This window comes from Saccostrea echinata, unplaced genomic scaffold, assembly GCF_033153115.1.
Source record: "Saccostrea echinata isolate AGI-Se365-2 ecotype Australia unplaced genomic scaffold, CSIRO_AGI_Sech_v1 ptg000008l, whole genome shotgun sequence".
NCBI classification, from domain to species: Eukaryota; Metazoa; Mollusca; class Bivalvia; order Ostreida; family Ostreidae; genus Saccostrea; species Saccostrea echinata.
Genome location: NW_026889757.1, coordinates 5,756,104 through 5,771,561, shown reverse-complemented (window position 1 = coordinate 5,771,561; position 15,458 = coordinate 5,756,104). Strand labels below are relative to the sequence as shown.

The window sequence follows — 15,458 nt, the reverse complement described above, 5'->3', positions numbered from 1 at the left end:
TGTTTAATATTAAATGAAAGCTGTCTCCAGAAACTGCAAGATTACATTTTTATGTGTTCTTTCAGTCTGCCTTATAAGTAAAATTCTACAGAAAGTCATCAGTGCTGGCAAAAATGCTCCTGTCCTGGGCCAAAATAAAAATAGACAATTCCTACATGTATTACTGAATGGGACCATAGGATTTGTTATGCCCCGCCATGAATATGGCCGGGGCATTTAGTGTTTGTCATGTCCGTCTTCCGTCCTTCTGTCCTTCCGTCCTTCTGTCCTTCCGTCCTTCCGTCTGTCCTTCCGTCACACTTTGCGTTTAGCTCTGTTCAAAGCTCAGTTTCAAAGAAACTATCCAAGATATTTTTATCAAACTTCATATGCTGATAGATATTGATGAGGGCTATGCAACTGCATCAACATTTTTTGACCTTGACCTTTCCTTTGACCTTGACCTCACTTTTCTTAAATTAGTGTTTAGCTCAGTTTTAAAGATACCATTCAAGAAAGTGTAATCAAACTTCATATGTTGATACATACTGATGTAAGCTATTCAATTGCATCAACATTTTTTTGACCTTGACCTTTCTTTTGACCTTGACCTCACTTTTCTTAAATTAATGTTTAGCTCTGTTTTAATGAAACCATTCAAGATATTTTTAACAAACTTCATATGCTGATACATACTGATGAGAGCTATTCAACTGCATCAATATTTTTTAACTTGACCTTTCCTTTGACCTTGACCTCACTTTTCTTAAATTAGTGTTTAGCTCAGTTTTAAAGATACCATTCAAGATAGTGTTATCAAACTTCATATGCTGATACATACTGATGAGAGCTATTCAACTGCATCAACATTTTTTGACCTTGACCTTTCCTTTGACCTTGACCTCACTTTTCTTAAATTAGTGTCAAACTTCATATGCTGATACATACTGATGAGAGCTATTCAACTGCATCAATATTTTTTGACCTTGACCTTTCCTTTGACCTTGACCTCACTTTTCTTAAATTAGTGTTTAGCTCAGTTTTAAAGAAACCATTCATAACATTTTCATCAAACTTCATATGCTTATACATACTGATGTAACCTTTTCAACTGCATCAACATTTTTTGACCTTGACCTTTCCTTTGACCTTGACCTCACTTTTCTTAAATTAGTGTCAAACTTCATATGCTGATACATACTGATGAGAGCTATTCAACTGCATCAATATTTTTTGACCTTGACCTTTCCTTTGACCTTGACCTCACTTTTCTTAAATTAGTGTTTAGCTCAGTTTTAAAGAAACCATTCATAATATTTTCATCAAACTTCATATGCTAATACATACTGATGTAACCTTTTCAACTACATCAACATTTTTTGATCTTGACCTTTCCTTTGATCTTGACCTCACTTTTCTTAAATTAGTTTCTGAATCAAACGTCATATGCTGATACATACTGATGTAAGCTATTCAACTGCAGCAATATTTTTTGACCTTGACCTTTCCTTTGACCTTGACCTCACTTTTCTCAATTTGTGTTAAAATGTTGCATTACTAATATACCCTTGGCGGGGCATTCATGTCCTATGGACATATTTCTAGTTGTAAATATGTCTGCACACACTGATGAATATAATTCAGACATCCTTTCTTCATGCCTTTAATTCATGGGATAAACTTCGTGACTTTGATATTGTGTATGACATTTTTATGCCCCGCCATGAATATGGACGGGGCATATAGTGTTTGTCATGTCCGTCTTCCGTCCTTCCGTCTGTCTTTCTGTCACGCTTTGCGTTTAGCTCTGTTCAAAGCTGTTTCAAAGAAACTATCCAAGATATTTTTATCAAACTTCATATGCTGATAGATATTGATGAGAGCTATGCAACTGCATCAACATTTTTTGATCTTGACCTATCCTTTGACCTTGACCTCACTTTTCTTAAATTAGTGTTTAGTTCAGGTTTAAAGATACCATTCAAGGTAGTGTACTCAAACTTCATATGTTTATACATACTGATGTAAGCTATTCAACTGCATCAACATTTTTTAACCTTGACCATTCCTTTGACCTTGACCTCATTTTTCTTAATTTAGTGTTTAGCTCAGTTTTAATGAAATCTTTCAAGATATTTTTATCAAACTTCATATGCTGATACATACTGATGAGAGCTATTCAACTGCATTAATATTTTTTGACCTTGACATTTCCTTTGACCTTGACCTCACTTATCTTAAATTAGTGTCAAACTTCATATGCTGATACATACTGATGTAAGCTATTCAACTGCATCAATATTTTTTTACCTTGACCTTTCCTTTGAAATTGACCTCACTTTTCTCAATTTGTGTTTAACTCAGTTATAAAGAAAACATTCATAATAATTTTATCCAACTTCAAATGCTAATACATACTGATGTAACTTTTTTAACTGCATCAACATTTTTTGACCTTGACCTTTCCTTTGACCTTAATTTCATTTATTTTAAATTAGTGTGTAGCTCAGTTTTAAATAAACCATTCAAAATATTTTTATCAAACTTAAATATGCTGATACGTATTTGTGGGAAGTATTCAACTGCATCAAAAACATTTGACCTTGAACTTTCCTGTGACCTTGACCTCATTTTTCTTAGATTTGCATTTTGCTTAATTTTAAAGAAATCATTTAAGATATATTTATGTAAGTTTATGCACTTATACATAATTTGGTGAGAATTTATCATCTATATCCAACTTTTTAGATTTCAATTTAAAAGGAACTTTTCAAGATATTCTCATCAAATTTCATACATTAATATTTACATTTCCAATGTCTTTGTCCGAGATAAAATTTCAAATAGTAAAAATACTTTAGTTCTACATAAATCTAATGGTTCATCAATAGGCGTGGTGAAAAAAAAATCATGTGTGGGGCGGGACAAATAGAGACAGAAGCGGGGCTTGTAGCACGTGAATTTGCGGAATCAAGAGCATGTAAATATAAGGAATTACTGTCAGATTTTTTGGTTTCATGACGCTTTCGGCGTTTATGCAAATTATCACGCAAGCCAATCGATTGATCACATCATGAAACCAAAAAATTAGACAGTTATTCCTTAAATACAAATTTTCATGTTGCATTACTAATATAATCTCGGCCGGGTATTCATGTCCTATGGACATATTTCTAGTTAGATATGGTTTGGTTCAATTAAATATTGTTTACATACTCTTTCCAAATAGTTTTGAAATCATGATACAGCTTCCTGAGATGTCCAGTGTATTTTTCTTTAACTAGGCCCTTGAAGATTGGTTGTTTCTTTGCTTTAAATCCCTTTAAGAATTGTTGGGACGACAACATTTGAACATTTGCCAGGTGAAGGGTTCCAAATTTAGACTTGTACTCAGCACTTTTGGCCATTGAGCAGTGAGGGATCTTGTTCATGCCAGCAGCTACTGCGACACTGACCTAAGTTTTTATGGTGTCATTTGAAGGCTTGGTTTCAACATTCCGCACTGGGATTTGAACCTGTGACTTAGAATTAGCTCCTTACTTCGGGACTCCAAAACAAATGGTCTAGAACCACTGCAAATTTCGAGGCCCTTGAAAAAGTACATTGCATGAGTAATTATAAGTTATTATATGAGGGTTGTCCCAAAATTCCGTAAACAAGCGTTGTTTTGTAGTAACCCAGTGTCATAAATTAATGAAACTTTCAAAATTACTAAAACTACAAACAACTAATATTTTTAGTGAAAAACATTGTGTAATTACACAGATTTATCCTATTCAAATAAAATGATTCAATGTCTGATGTAAAGAGGCGATGCAATCTCAAAATTTGCTATTAAAAATCGGTATATAAAATGTAAAATCTCGCAAGAAAAGGAATTTCTTGTCAAAATTTCATGGGATAGAAATGATAGTTTCTCAAATTACATAAATAACTATCTTTATTCCAATTTTAACGCATATGCCTTCATTATTAAGTAGGGCTGGGACGAGATATCGGTAATATCGATTCAGTGTGAGGATGATACGCATATTGATACGTATGAAGAAATATCGACATATCATAAAGAAAATTTTGACTTGAGTTTTTCTTTGTTTACTTAAAACTTTGGGTTAAATATATATAATAAATAGGCTAAATATAAACATGAAATACATAATTAATACCACTTGGGTAAAATGATTTTGTTTTACAACAGATACACAACTTCTTTGAATAAATTATTCTTATTTGTGAAGAAATGTTTAATTCATTTCACTCCAAAAAATATTTTATAACCAATTCAACATATCGTGATACATATCGTATCGTGGCTCAAATATCGTGATACGTATCAATATAGAAAAAGCTGTATCGTCCCAGCCCTATTAATAAGAATGTTATAATGTTTATTTGCACTGGTTAGACGCTTGACTGTTTTAAAAAAATGACGCCGCATTGACACAGGCGGTGCAATGGAATATGATAAAATGTAGATCGGAACTTTAATAGAGGTGCATTAGAAGAATCAAATATTTGGAACACATAGATATATTCAAGTATGTATTATTTGAATGACATAAGAAGTTTTTCAAGGTATATATGGAAAACGAAGCAAATAAAGAGACCAGCCAAAAGAAATAGACAAAGAAATCGTCGTCAATGCTACACAGTGCAACTCCATTCGGAAAGAGAACAAAAAGTCCCTCGGAGATAAGGAGATTTTTATGAATTATTAATAGATGCATGCAATTTAAACTTTTTGGCGTATATTTTAATGTTAAGTACATCATAATAATTGTATTATTTCATATTTATTTGACAAATCTTTATGACAAAGGAGAAAATTTGATTCTGATAATTAATGCATTTTCCCCAAAAATTCGTACCGGTGACGTTTATGTTTTTTTTGAAGTCGAAGATTGTGCCAGGTGGTAGGACACGGTAACATTAAAATGCCAATTAAACGTACGTTTTTCAAGTAATGATGTTAAAACTTTGTAATTTATCAGCTAAAAACACACTTTATACACCCACAAAATTATATAAAGATACCTTCATTTATGCAATAGATATAGACTCAGTTTACGGAATTTTGGGACAACCCTCATATTTAGTAGGTTTGAAAAACATACTTGGATATCTGGTCTTTGCGTATCTGAGAATCTTGTCTTTTTAAATATTCGATTTCAATAAATTTACACTGGCGTGAGATATTTTACAAGTTCATGGAATAATAGTTGTGAATTAATTTACCTTAAATTTTGCTTTTAAATGGCATTTGTATGATATTCTGTTTACAAATCGCTTTTTTTTGTACCTTTCTTATTTATAAAGGTATTATTCCAATAATTTCAGAATGTATTTTCAAAGCTGCTGTCAGAAAAAAAAAATTATTTATCTAACCTACCCAACTTCAGATTTTAGGGTCGGGTTAGGGGAAACAAAGATTTTTTTAATGATGGTCCTGGTGTTTAAAATTTTTAGGGATATATAAGTTTCAAGATGGCTGTTGTGGTCTACAATTGTTTTAATTATTTTTGTTCATTTTGCATTCAGAGTGACTTTATTTCTTCAGCGTCCTCATCACAAGTGTTATAGTCCTCATATTTAATTTTTCTAGGGATTAAGATTCAGATATAATAGAATCTTGATTAGAGTGATGGTTAATTAAAAAAAATTACATTTTATACTTCAGTAAATTCTTAATTGCAAATTCTGTACAAACCTTATAGAAAATGAAATAATATTTCTATTACAAGAATTGTAATTTATTTTTGTGTCTTTCAATTCTTGACTTACTGTTTTCTTTTATTAAATTATTGCTAATAACACGATTTATAGTTATAATGGAAGCTGCCTCATTCATATAGGGACATAGAAATATGTATGAATTAACCCAAATGTAATGGAGAAAGAAACACAGTATAATGAGCTGTTGAATTCCAAAGAAATTTTTTATGTCCACAATTTAACTGTACAAGACAGAGATGACAGATTAAATGGTCAAGTTGAAGGCCAAAATCATAACTTCATATTGGTCAAGGACATGATGAACCTTGTGGTAAATGACAGATATAATTGCTACTGACATGCATTGTGTTGTACAAGGACATCTTTTTTAATTGGTTTAGAGAAATTTTGTCTTATTGTATATTGCATTTGTCAATTAAACTTGGAAGTTTCTATTCCCCCCCCCCCCCCCCCCCCCCCCGATAACTCTTGTCACATTTTTGGATGCATAATACATGTATTGCAAGATCAAGAATCATCAAACTTGGTCAGGTTTTGCATCTTTGGGGAAAGTGTTTCACATTTACTCAAAAATAGGTCATTCTGACCACATTTTTGAAGTTTATAGCTCTCAACTTGTGTCTAGGTCAAATGACTCACACTGTGAAGCCTTTAGGACCATCAAACCTGATCAGTTGATGCATCATTTGGAGAATAAGTAGCATGATCCAAAAGTAGGTCTGTGTCAGTATAGAGCCATGTGTCCAGTATAAAAAGAGAACTTCAATGTATGTTACAGTAACTTTATACTAATGCAAGTCAAACTTCGTTATCTCAGACTCAATGGGACCTGAAGAAAAAACTTCGAGATATCCAAGGATTTGAGATATCCAGGGTAAAAGATTTAAAGTATAAGGTTTAAAGAATAAGGGGTTGGGACACCCTGATCACTTTGTCATATCCATGGTATTTGAGATATCAGTGTTTGAGATACTGAAGTTCAACTGTAATTGTACAGATGACAGGGTCACAGGTTATGACTTGTACTCTAACAGTGCACTTTCTTGTCAGAGCATTTAACAAAATGCATTCTTTAATGGATCATATGTTTAGATCAGCTTCAAATGATGCCTTATTATTGTTGATTAGATCAGTATCTTGTTTGGTCTCAGTGATCTCTTTTGGTCCAATTCCTGTGTGTAATTTCAGTTAACTGAGGCTGTGTATTGATGTATAACAGAGTGATGTAGGCCAGCAGCAGTGGAAACTGTTGTGAAGTGACAATTTGTCTTTACACTTTGAATTATATATAAGGCAGCTTGCAGAACATTACAGAAATATTCTACATTCTCATTTTTTTTACTCGTAAAGCATTGTTTGGTAGGCTTAAGCCTGATAAATCTTAAGTCTAATTTGAGATTTTCCTCCGAGACATACTGTAGATCACCAAATTTTCATGACTCCTTATTTTTGCAAGATATGTATTTGGTATTTGTAAGGGAGACAGAATTTTCATGAATTCGGGTTTTTGTTGTATATACTGTAACCAATACTAATAAAATATACATGGGAATAAAATGTTTGCAAGCAGACCATCTTGTGTAATTCATGAAAATAATTAATTTCTCACATGTAAAAACACGTCCAGTCGGGCAAGTGGGGAAACTTCTAGATATCAACAACTCACATCCAGTTTTCACTGAAAAATTTTAACCCTTGTAAATCAAGAATTTTAAAAGTTTTATTGAAAATACGCATTTTAGTTTGCAAGAATATTGTTGACATCCATATCACTTTTCTTGATTGCTGAAATAATGTGATTTTCTTTCATTACTTCGGTAGATTTGTATGACTACGAGTTTAATATACTGTGGAATCATCATTGTTCATGGGGGACCAATGTTCTTGGATTTTATGGGTCACTCTTAGCCCAACGAAGGATTATTTTGTCAAAGTACACACAGATTGATTGAATCTAATGAAAAAATGAGTTACCAAGGAATTCTGTCCCCACAAACCAGTAAAAATTTGCTTGCTCATGAACATTGATCCCCTACCAATTAAAATGATTCCACAGTATATTGATGTTATTGTAAAGGTGATAAAGAAGATTTGTGAACATTATAATAGTATCAGCTAGGCTCCAGTTTCATGACTGTGAATTAAGGAACAAAGCCACAGGAATTCCATGTAAAGTTAGGTATACTGTATACAGGGAAATTTTTGCCCCCGTTTTATTTTTGCCTCTTTTGCCATACTCACGGGAGCAAATTTAAAACGGGGCAAATTCAATAACACAGTATAATTTCTTAAAGAGAACTGTGACTGGGCGAATTGAAAACAGGGCAAAATTGTTTGGAAGTGTGAAAGGGCAAAAATAACACAATGTGAAAATAACCCTCTTTACAGTATCTAGCCTGCATCACAGAAAATTGATGCTCTGTTTTAAAATTGTACATTCATGCAGTGGCCTCAGCTTGTGAAATGCAGACTTCCGATATAATGAATTTTGGTTTGACGAGACATTTAAACCAATGTCCCAAGCATCTTGTTATACCCTATACCAAGATTCCATTGTTAATATTGTTAAACTAGAAATATGTCCCTAGGACATGAATGCCCCACCGAGGGTATATTAGTTATGCAACATGAAAATTTGTATTAGTGTATGAAATCTGATGAGAATATCTTGAATAGTTTCTTTAAAATTGAAATCTAACAAGTTTGATATAGATAATAAATTCTCACCAAATTATGTATAAGTGCATAAGTTTACATAAATATATCTTAAATGGTTTCTTTAAAACTAAGCAAAATGCAAATTTAAGAAAGGTGAGCTCAAGGTCACAGGAAAGTTCAAGGTCAAACATTTTTGATGCAGTTGAATAGTTCTCACATATACAAATCAGAATATTAAGTTTGATAAAAATATTTTGAATGGATTATTTAAAACTGAGCTAAACACTAATTTAAAATAAATGAAGTTAAGGTCAAAGGAAAATGTCAAGGTCAAAAAATGTTGATGCATTAGAAAAGCTTACATCAGTATGTATTAGCTTATGAAGTTTGATAAAAATATTATATTCTTTAAAACTGAGTTAAACCCAAATTTATATAAGTGAGGTCAAGGTTAAATGAAAGGTCAAGGTCAAAAATGTTGATACAGTTGAATAGCTTACATCAATATGTAATCAGCATATGAAGTTTGACACTAATTTAAGAAAAGTGAGGTCAAAAGGTCAAAGAAAAGGTCAAAGTCAAAAATATTGGTGCAGTTGATTAGCTCTCATCAGTATGTATTGATCATGATCAGCATGTGAAGTTTGATAAAATATCTTGAATGGTTTCTTTAAAACTGAGCAAAACACTAATTTAAGAAAAGTGAGGTCAAGGTCAAATGAAAGGTCAAGGTCAAAAGGTGTTGATGCAGTTGAATAGCTCTCATCAGTATGTATCAGCATATGAAGTTTGATAACACTATCCTGAATGGTTTCTTTAAAACTGAGCTAAAAACTAATTTAAGAAAAGTGAGGTCAACATCAAAGGAAAGGTCAAGGTCAAAAAATGTTGATGCAGTTGAATAGCTCTCATCAGTATGAATCAGCATATGAATCAGCATTTGAAGTTTGATAAAAACATCCTGAATGTTTCTTTAAAACTGAGCTAAACACTAATTTAAGAAAAGTGAGGTCAAGGTCAAAGGAAAGGTCAAGGTCAAAAAATGTTGATGCAGATAAATAGCTTTCATCAGTATGTATCAGCATATTAAGTTTGATAAAATATCTTGAATGGTATCTTTAAAACTGAGCTAAACACTACTTTAGGAAAAGTGAGGTCAAGGTCAAAGGAAAAGTCAAGGTCAAAAAATGTTGATGCAATTTCATAGCTCTCATCAATATCTATCAGCATATGAAGTTTGATGAAAATATCTTGGATAGTTTCTTTGAAAATGAGCTTTGAACTGAGCTAAACCCAAAGTGTGACAGAAGGACAGACAGAGGGACGGAAGGAAGGAAGGACGGAAGATGGACATGACAAACACTATATGCCCCGGCCATATTCATGGAGGGGCATAAAAATGAAGTGTTTTCTTTTGAATGATTAGATTCAGCCAACCCCATATTATGTTTAGGCAACTAAATTTTCCTAGTGTCAACTTGCTAACTTGGCATTGATTTCTATTCCTCAGAGACTATTTAATTCTAGTCCTATTGACACAGTACCAAGGTATAGGTTCTGCACTACATCTTAAATATCTTACTGAACATGCAGGGATATATCACAACATTTAGTTAATTAGAGAGAAAGTATGTATATATAGTTAAATTCTTTTCTTTTTCTGGTGTCAGAAATTGCATAATGGATTGTTTAGGAATTCTCCCACAAATAATTTTTGTAGCTTTATTTTCAGAACATAACAATAAACTATAGGCTTAGCATGTCAGTCATTGTCTTTTGCCCCCTCCCCCCCCCCCCCAAAGAAGGAGCTGTGATGCAAAATTGTGTGTATAAATTATAAGACCAGTGTCATTAGAATGATAGAAACACCAGACTACTGGGTACTGTATTTGTGTATTTGTGGTGTTCACTTTATTAATTTCATTGGGATTTTTTTTTATTTAGACTGTACTTAAGGGGGGAAAATTGACACAGGGTGTTTACAATTCAGATTCAATCCCTGTCTCACTAGATCAATATGTTGAAATAAACTTTCATCTACAGCAGAATACAATAGCGGTATGAAAAGTTCAAAGAGAGATATAGGACATTGATGTTGCTATTGCAATTTTTTTATTGTTTACCTGTTGGTGTAATATTTTGTCTGTGACCGTACATTGGATATAATGTGATGTTATGGTGTCTGTAGAAAATTGATATACTCAAGGTGCTGCTTGTTAGAGTTATTAGATGCTTCTGGGAATGAACAAAAGATAAATTTTTGGTTAAGGAAGAATGGATTCTTATCATGTGCAAAATGAGGAATATCTGATGGGAAATGAGAAATATTTGCTTGAACTAACAGTAATAAGTTTTCTTATTTATTGCTGCCTTTTTAACAAAGTTGGTGTGCTAGATGAATATAAAGAAAAAAATATTTCGACAAAGCAGAGGTTAAAAAAAAATCAGTAGCAATTAAGTGTCATGAGGGAAACATGCATTATTTAAACACTGGAGAAAAAAAATAGAAAATCAATCTACAAATTGGGGATTCACTAATTACGTTACAAGGTATACAGATGACATTTGTACTTTGATTTAGCTGTGAAAGTGTTCAGTTTCAGAGGACAATGATCTGTTAATAAGACGCGCCTTAATCCCTAAAGAATTCCATTAATTAGATTTATAAGACATATAACAGCACCTAGACTATCATTGAGACGTTTGGATATGTGAGAAAGAGAGAGTTCCAAGTGCTACGTTTGTGTGCTAGGGATGTGAACAGTTGAAGTGTCACCGTTTAACTACTGCTAGCTTAATATGAAGCTGTGAAATCAATGAGGCAGTATAACTAGGCCTGTATTTTTTTGGCACGTCTTTTTTGTTCTTCACTTAGTGCCGATTAATATCATAGACAACATGGACTTATCAAATCTATCATGACAAGGAGGTAGGTAATTCTTGTTTCCTCTTTTTGAAATTGTGTTGTTAGACGTTTCAAACCCATGTATTTATATATACTTGTATTGTTATTTATTACATTTTCAACAGTGAAATACTGTAATTTATTACATTTTCAACAGTGAAATACTGTGATTTATTTATTGAATAAAAGTGATATTCTGTCACAGTGTGAAAGGATACAAAAATGATATTCTCTCACAGTGTGAAAGGATATCAAAATAAGTAAAAAATAATTTCTGGCCTGCCATAAGATAGAGATAGTAACTAACCATCTTGATAGAGCTAAAACTCCAAATTTCTTCCTAAATATGCTGCTAAAATCCATGCTATGTAATGTATTCAATCTCACAACTGGTAAGCTATGACGTCTCAACTGCTCAACTATGACGTCAAGCCTATGACACTGTGTTAAGACAGAGGCAAAGGGGAAATAAAGAAAATGTACTGAACAGAAAATTCAATGTTTTGTAGATGAATATGGAATTTATTTCACGAGTGGGACAGGATTTTTTGATATTTTCACTCGTGCTTCGCACTCGTGAAAAAATCAAAAAATCCTGTCCCACTCGTGAAATAAATTCCATATTCATCTACAAAACATTGAATATTCTCTATTTTTTATTGAATATAAGTGATATTTTGTCACAGTGTAACAGAATATCAAAAGACTTGATTTTCTTTCCTTTCATGAAGAATGTTGTAACAAGTATTCCCTCAGGCCTGATATAAGATAGAGAGAATAAATATGTCTTCCTGACATACCGTATATACTTGCCTATAATTCGGTTTTTTGGGAGTTAGATTTTGGTCCAAAACTCTATGTCCAACTTATAGGCGAGTCATTAAAAACTGGTATTTTTCTGGATGACCAAATATGACTGAATATAATATATCATTTATGTATTCTAAGATTATACATAAAGTACAAGTATTTACAAATTTTAATGATTTCATTTTTAAATGTGCATTACTTATTTGTTTAATGATTTAAAATTAAATTTCATCGCCATTTCTAGAAATATTAATTGAAACCAGGTTAAATATCAGAGCATTGATTTGAAATTGTCGACTGATTCTGGCAAAAAGTTGTACCAACTTATAAGCTGGTCAGTGGCAAATTCATCCAGTATAACCTCAAAAAATACAACCGACTTATAGGCGAGTATATACAGTAGACTAAAACTGCCAAAGTTTCTCCAAATACCAACATTTACAATGTGTTCAGTCTCACAATTGCTAAGGTATGACATCGCAACTGCTCAACTATGATGTCACAGCTTATCATATGATACAATGTTATGAAAAGACAGAGGCAAAGGGAAAATCAAAGAAAATGTAATATAAAACAGAAAATTCAGTATTTTGTAGTTGGATATGGAATTTATTTCACTCGAGAGACAGGATTTTTTTTACCGGTATCTTTTATAATATAAAAAAAATCCTATCCTACTTTTGAAATAAATTCCATATCCAACTATAAAACATTGAATATCGTCTTTATACATAGAAGATATTCAATGTTTTATAGTTGCATGGATATGGAATTTATCTCATGACTGGAACAGGATTTTTTATGAGTGCTTAGCATGAGTGAAAATATAAAAAAAATCCAGTCTCACAAGTGAAATAAATTCCATATCCAACTACAAAACATTGAATTTTCTGTTTATTACATTTTCTTTGATTTTACTTTAGCCTCTTTCTTTTCGTAAAGCAGGGTCGTAGGCTGTGACGTCATATTTTATTATTACAAGATTGCAAATTGTAAAAATGGATATAAACAGCAATTTGGAGAAACTTTGCTAGTTTTAGTTTTAGTCTGTGTCAGAATGGTTTATTTACTCTCACTTTCTTATAATAGGGAGTATCTTCTTTATAACATTCTTTGTGAAGGGAATGAAAATTGAGAGATTTGTTGCACTTGTGATTTTTTCACAGTGAAAGATATCACTTTGAGAAATATCACTCTCAAAATATCAGTTTTATTCAGTGTATAAACTGCAGTATTTCACTATTGAAAATGTAATAAACTAGATTATTATTCTTTTATATGTACCACTGTGGTATGGTTATTAAACACTGAAAAATTGACATTTATTCCTTAACAGACTTCATGTGAAGTATTTGAGATTTGGAATCTTACAGTGGCATTAATTCAGTTATTTACAGAACAAGAACTTCCATGCTTAATTGTGTCACTTAAAACCTGCTCACACAACCTGCTGAAGTTATAATGAGTTAGTCAATAATAATTTGGAAGCGAACCATGAAAGCATAGACTGTTACGGTGTTTGCTTTTAACTTCAGAATGAAGAAAAATCAATCATAGGTCTATGATGGAGAAAACTATTACCAAACCACATTTTTTTTCTACGATCTACGTATCATCATGGATTGCTTTAGTATTGTCGGAAGAAAAGAAAATGTCGCAGATCCTGAATTGTCAACCCAATTAAGCTTAATGCAGCAAAACACTAAAATAATCATGAGGGTACTATATACTGAAGCTATGCTTTTAAAAACCCATGTGACTGATAGAGCTGATGGACTGTATGATCTGTTATTACAATCTTCAAACATAGGGGGGACCTATACTTAGATTGGTTTAGATATAAAACTGATGTTATCTGAAATGCTTTCAAAACTACCATCATCATAAATCAATGGTAACTGCATGAATAATTTAATTTATAACAAAGTACTTTTTGCAAGATGTTCAACTGTAAAACTTGTAAAAAAAAACCTGCAATCTTCAAAACATTTCCTATTATGGGAATAATTTTTTTTAGCTCTACTGGTTGAAGATTACAATCTTATGCTATAATGGTAACATGTCTACCTGTTGAACTGTCTGTCTGCTTGTCAGTGCTACTCTTTATTTGGTCTGATTTCAACTACAAGAAGATACTGGTACATAATTCTGTATAGCAGTGTTTGGTTTGTCATGAATGATGTTGCCATGGTTACCAGAAATTGAAATTTCTGTGACATTTTATTTGCCACTCCTATTCAATTATGGCTAATGATTCTGATGAGAAAAGGGACATTATAACCTACCAGTTGGTTCAAGTTTGCAAGAATGTGCACATGGATTGGATATCCTTAAAGTCCAATCACTTTTTAAGTGGGTTTCTCAGTGCAAGATCAAACCTGCTCACAGCACCAAATTATAGTATACCTTTATTGTACTGTAATGAACAAACTACATCAATTACATTTGTATATTAAATTACCAGTACTTAGGAAATGATTCAATGACAAAGGCGATTCCTTTCTATTAATATGTATACATGTATATATGTACTGTTGTATCTGGCGTATGAAATGATTTTATTCTTGGAATGTTGTTTTGAATGTTTTGACAGTAGTGAAATAGCATTCACTATTTGTAAAAGGCAGTAGCTAGTAGATGAACAAAGGAAGAGGTCCATATATATTAATTTGCATTTGATCATCAAGCATATAAAGAAGTTATTTACTAGACTAGTAAGGGTTGTATAACCCTAGATTGAATAAGGAATTATACTCTATAATTGATCTCTATGTGAGGGGAGTGGTGCTTCACTTTTGGGTGCCCTGGGCTAACTTACCAGGGGTAATGTTTCTTTGAAAATCAAAATCTTTGTTACAATCATCTCCAGAACTTCTGCTAAAGGTTTACAAAGTGCCCTTTATACACGTGATGCCCTACAAAAGAACTGAAGAGAACTTGCCATTTACAGACATCTTTTTGATGAATCTTTATGCAGTATTCTTTGGACCTATCAACAGTTTTATATACTCTCAATTGATTATCTGTAGTGATACATGGATCAGTGTAATGGGTAATCGCTGGACACAAACATGGAAGTGCCAGAGCACAATTCTCAGGTCTTCTGTTAAGTATAGCTGGATATAATATGAATAATATTCCCTGCCGAGCAGACCTCATACATTTCTCAGGCTCTGTGTATTTTATTATTATTCTCCTATTGTTGGTTTGTCATGTATTGTAAGAAAAAAAGTAATATGAGTTGTTTTATGACCAAGATAGCTAATAAGTGGTAAAGTATTGGGAGGCGAGTCAATTTATGATATCTTATCGGAATAGCCTGCTGTTGTATACCATTAGGATTAATTTTTATATAGGATATTTTTCAGCACAA

At 32.4% G+C, this 15,458-nt stretch overlaps 1 protein-coding gene across 5 annotated transcripts in view; it reads left to right on the top strand.

Annotated features, from left to right (window-relative positions):
* LOC133180976 (peripheral plasma membrane protein CASK-like) overlaps nucleotides 1-15,458 on the top strand; it is a 91,828-nt gene that overhangs the window by 23,522 nt on the left and 52,848 nt on the right. Inside the window, exon 1 of one of the 5 annotated variants that reach the window (XM_061315465.1) lies at nucleotides 10,881-11,299. The exons of the other annotated variants lie outside the window; for them this stretch is intronic. Within the exon in view, the coding sequence (XP_061171449.1) occupies nucleotides 11,289-11,299 (11 nt within the window). The 5' untranslated portion in view covers nucleotides 10,881-11,288. Of the gene's footprint in view, nucleotides 1-10,880; nucleotides 11,300-15,458 lie in introns of those variants that run through there. 5 annotated transcript variants of the gene reach the window in all.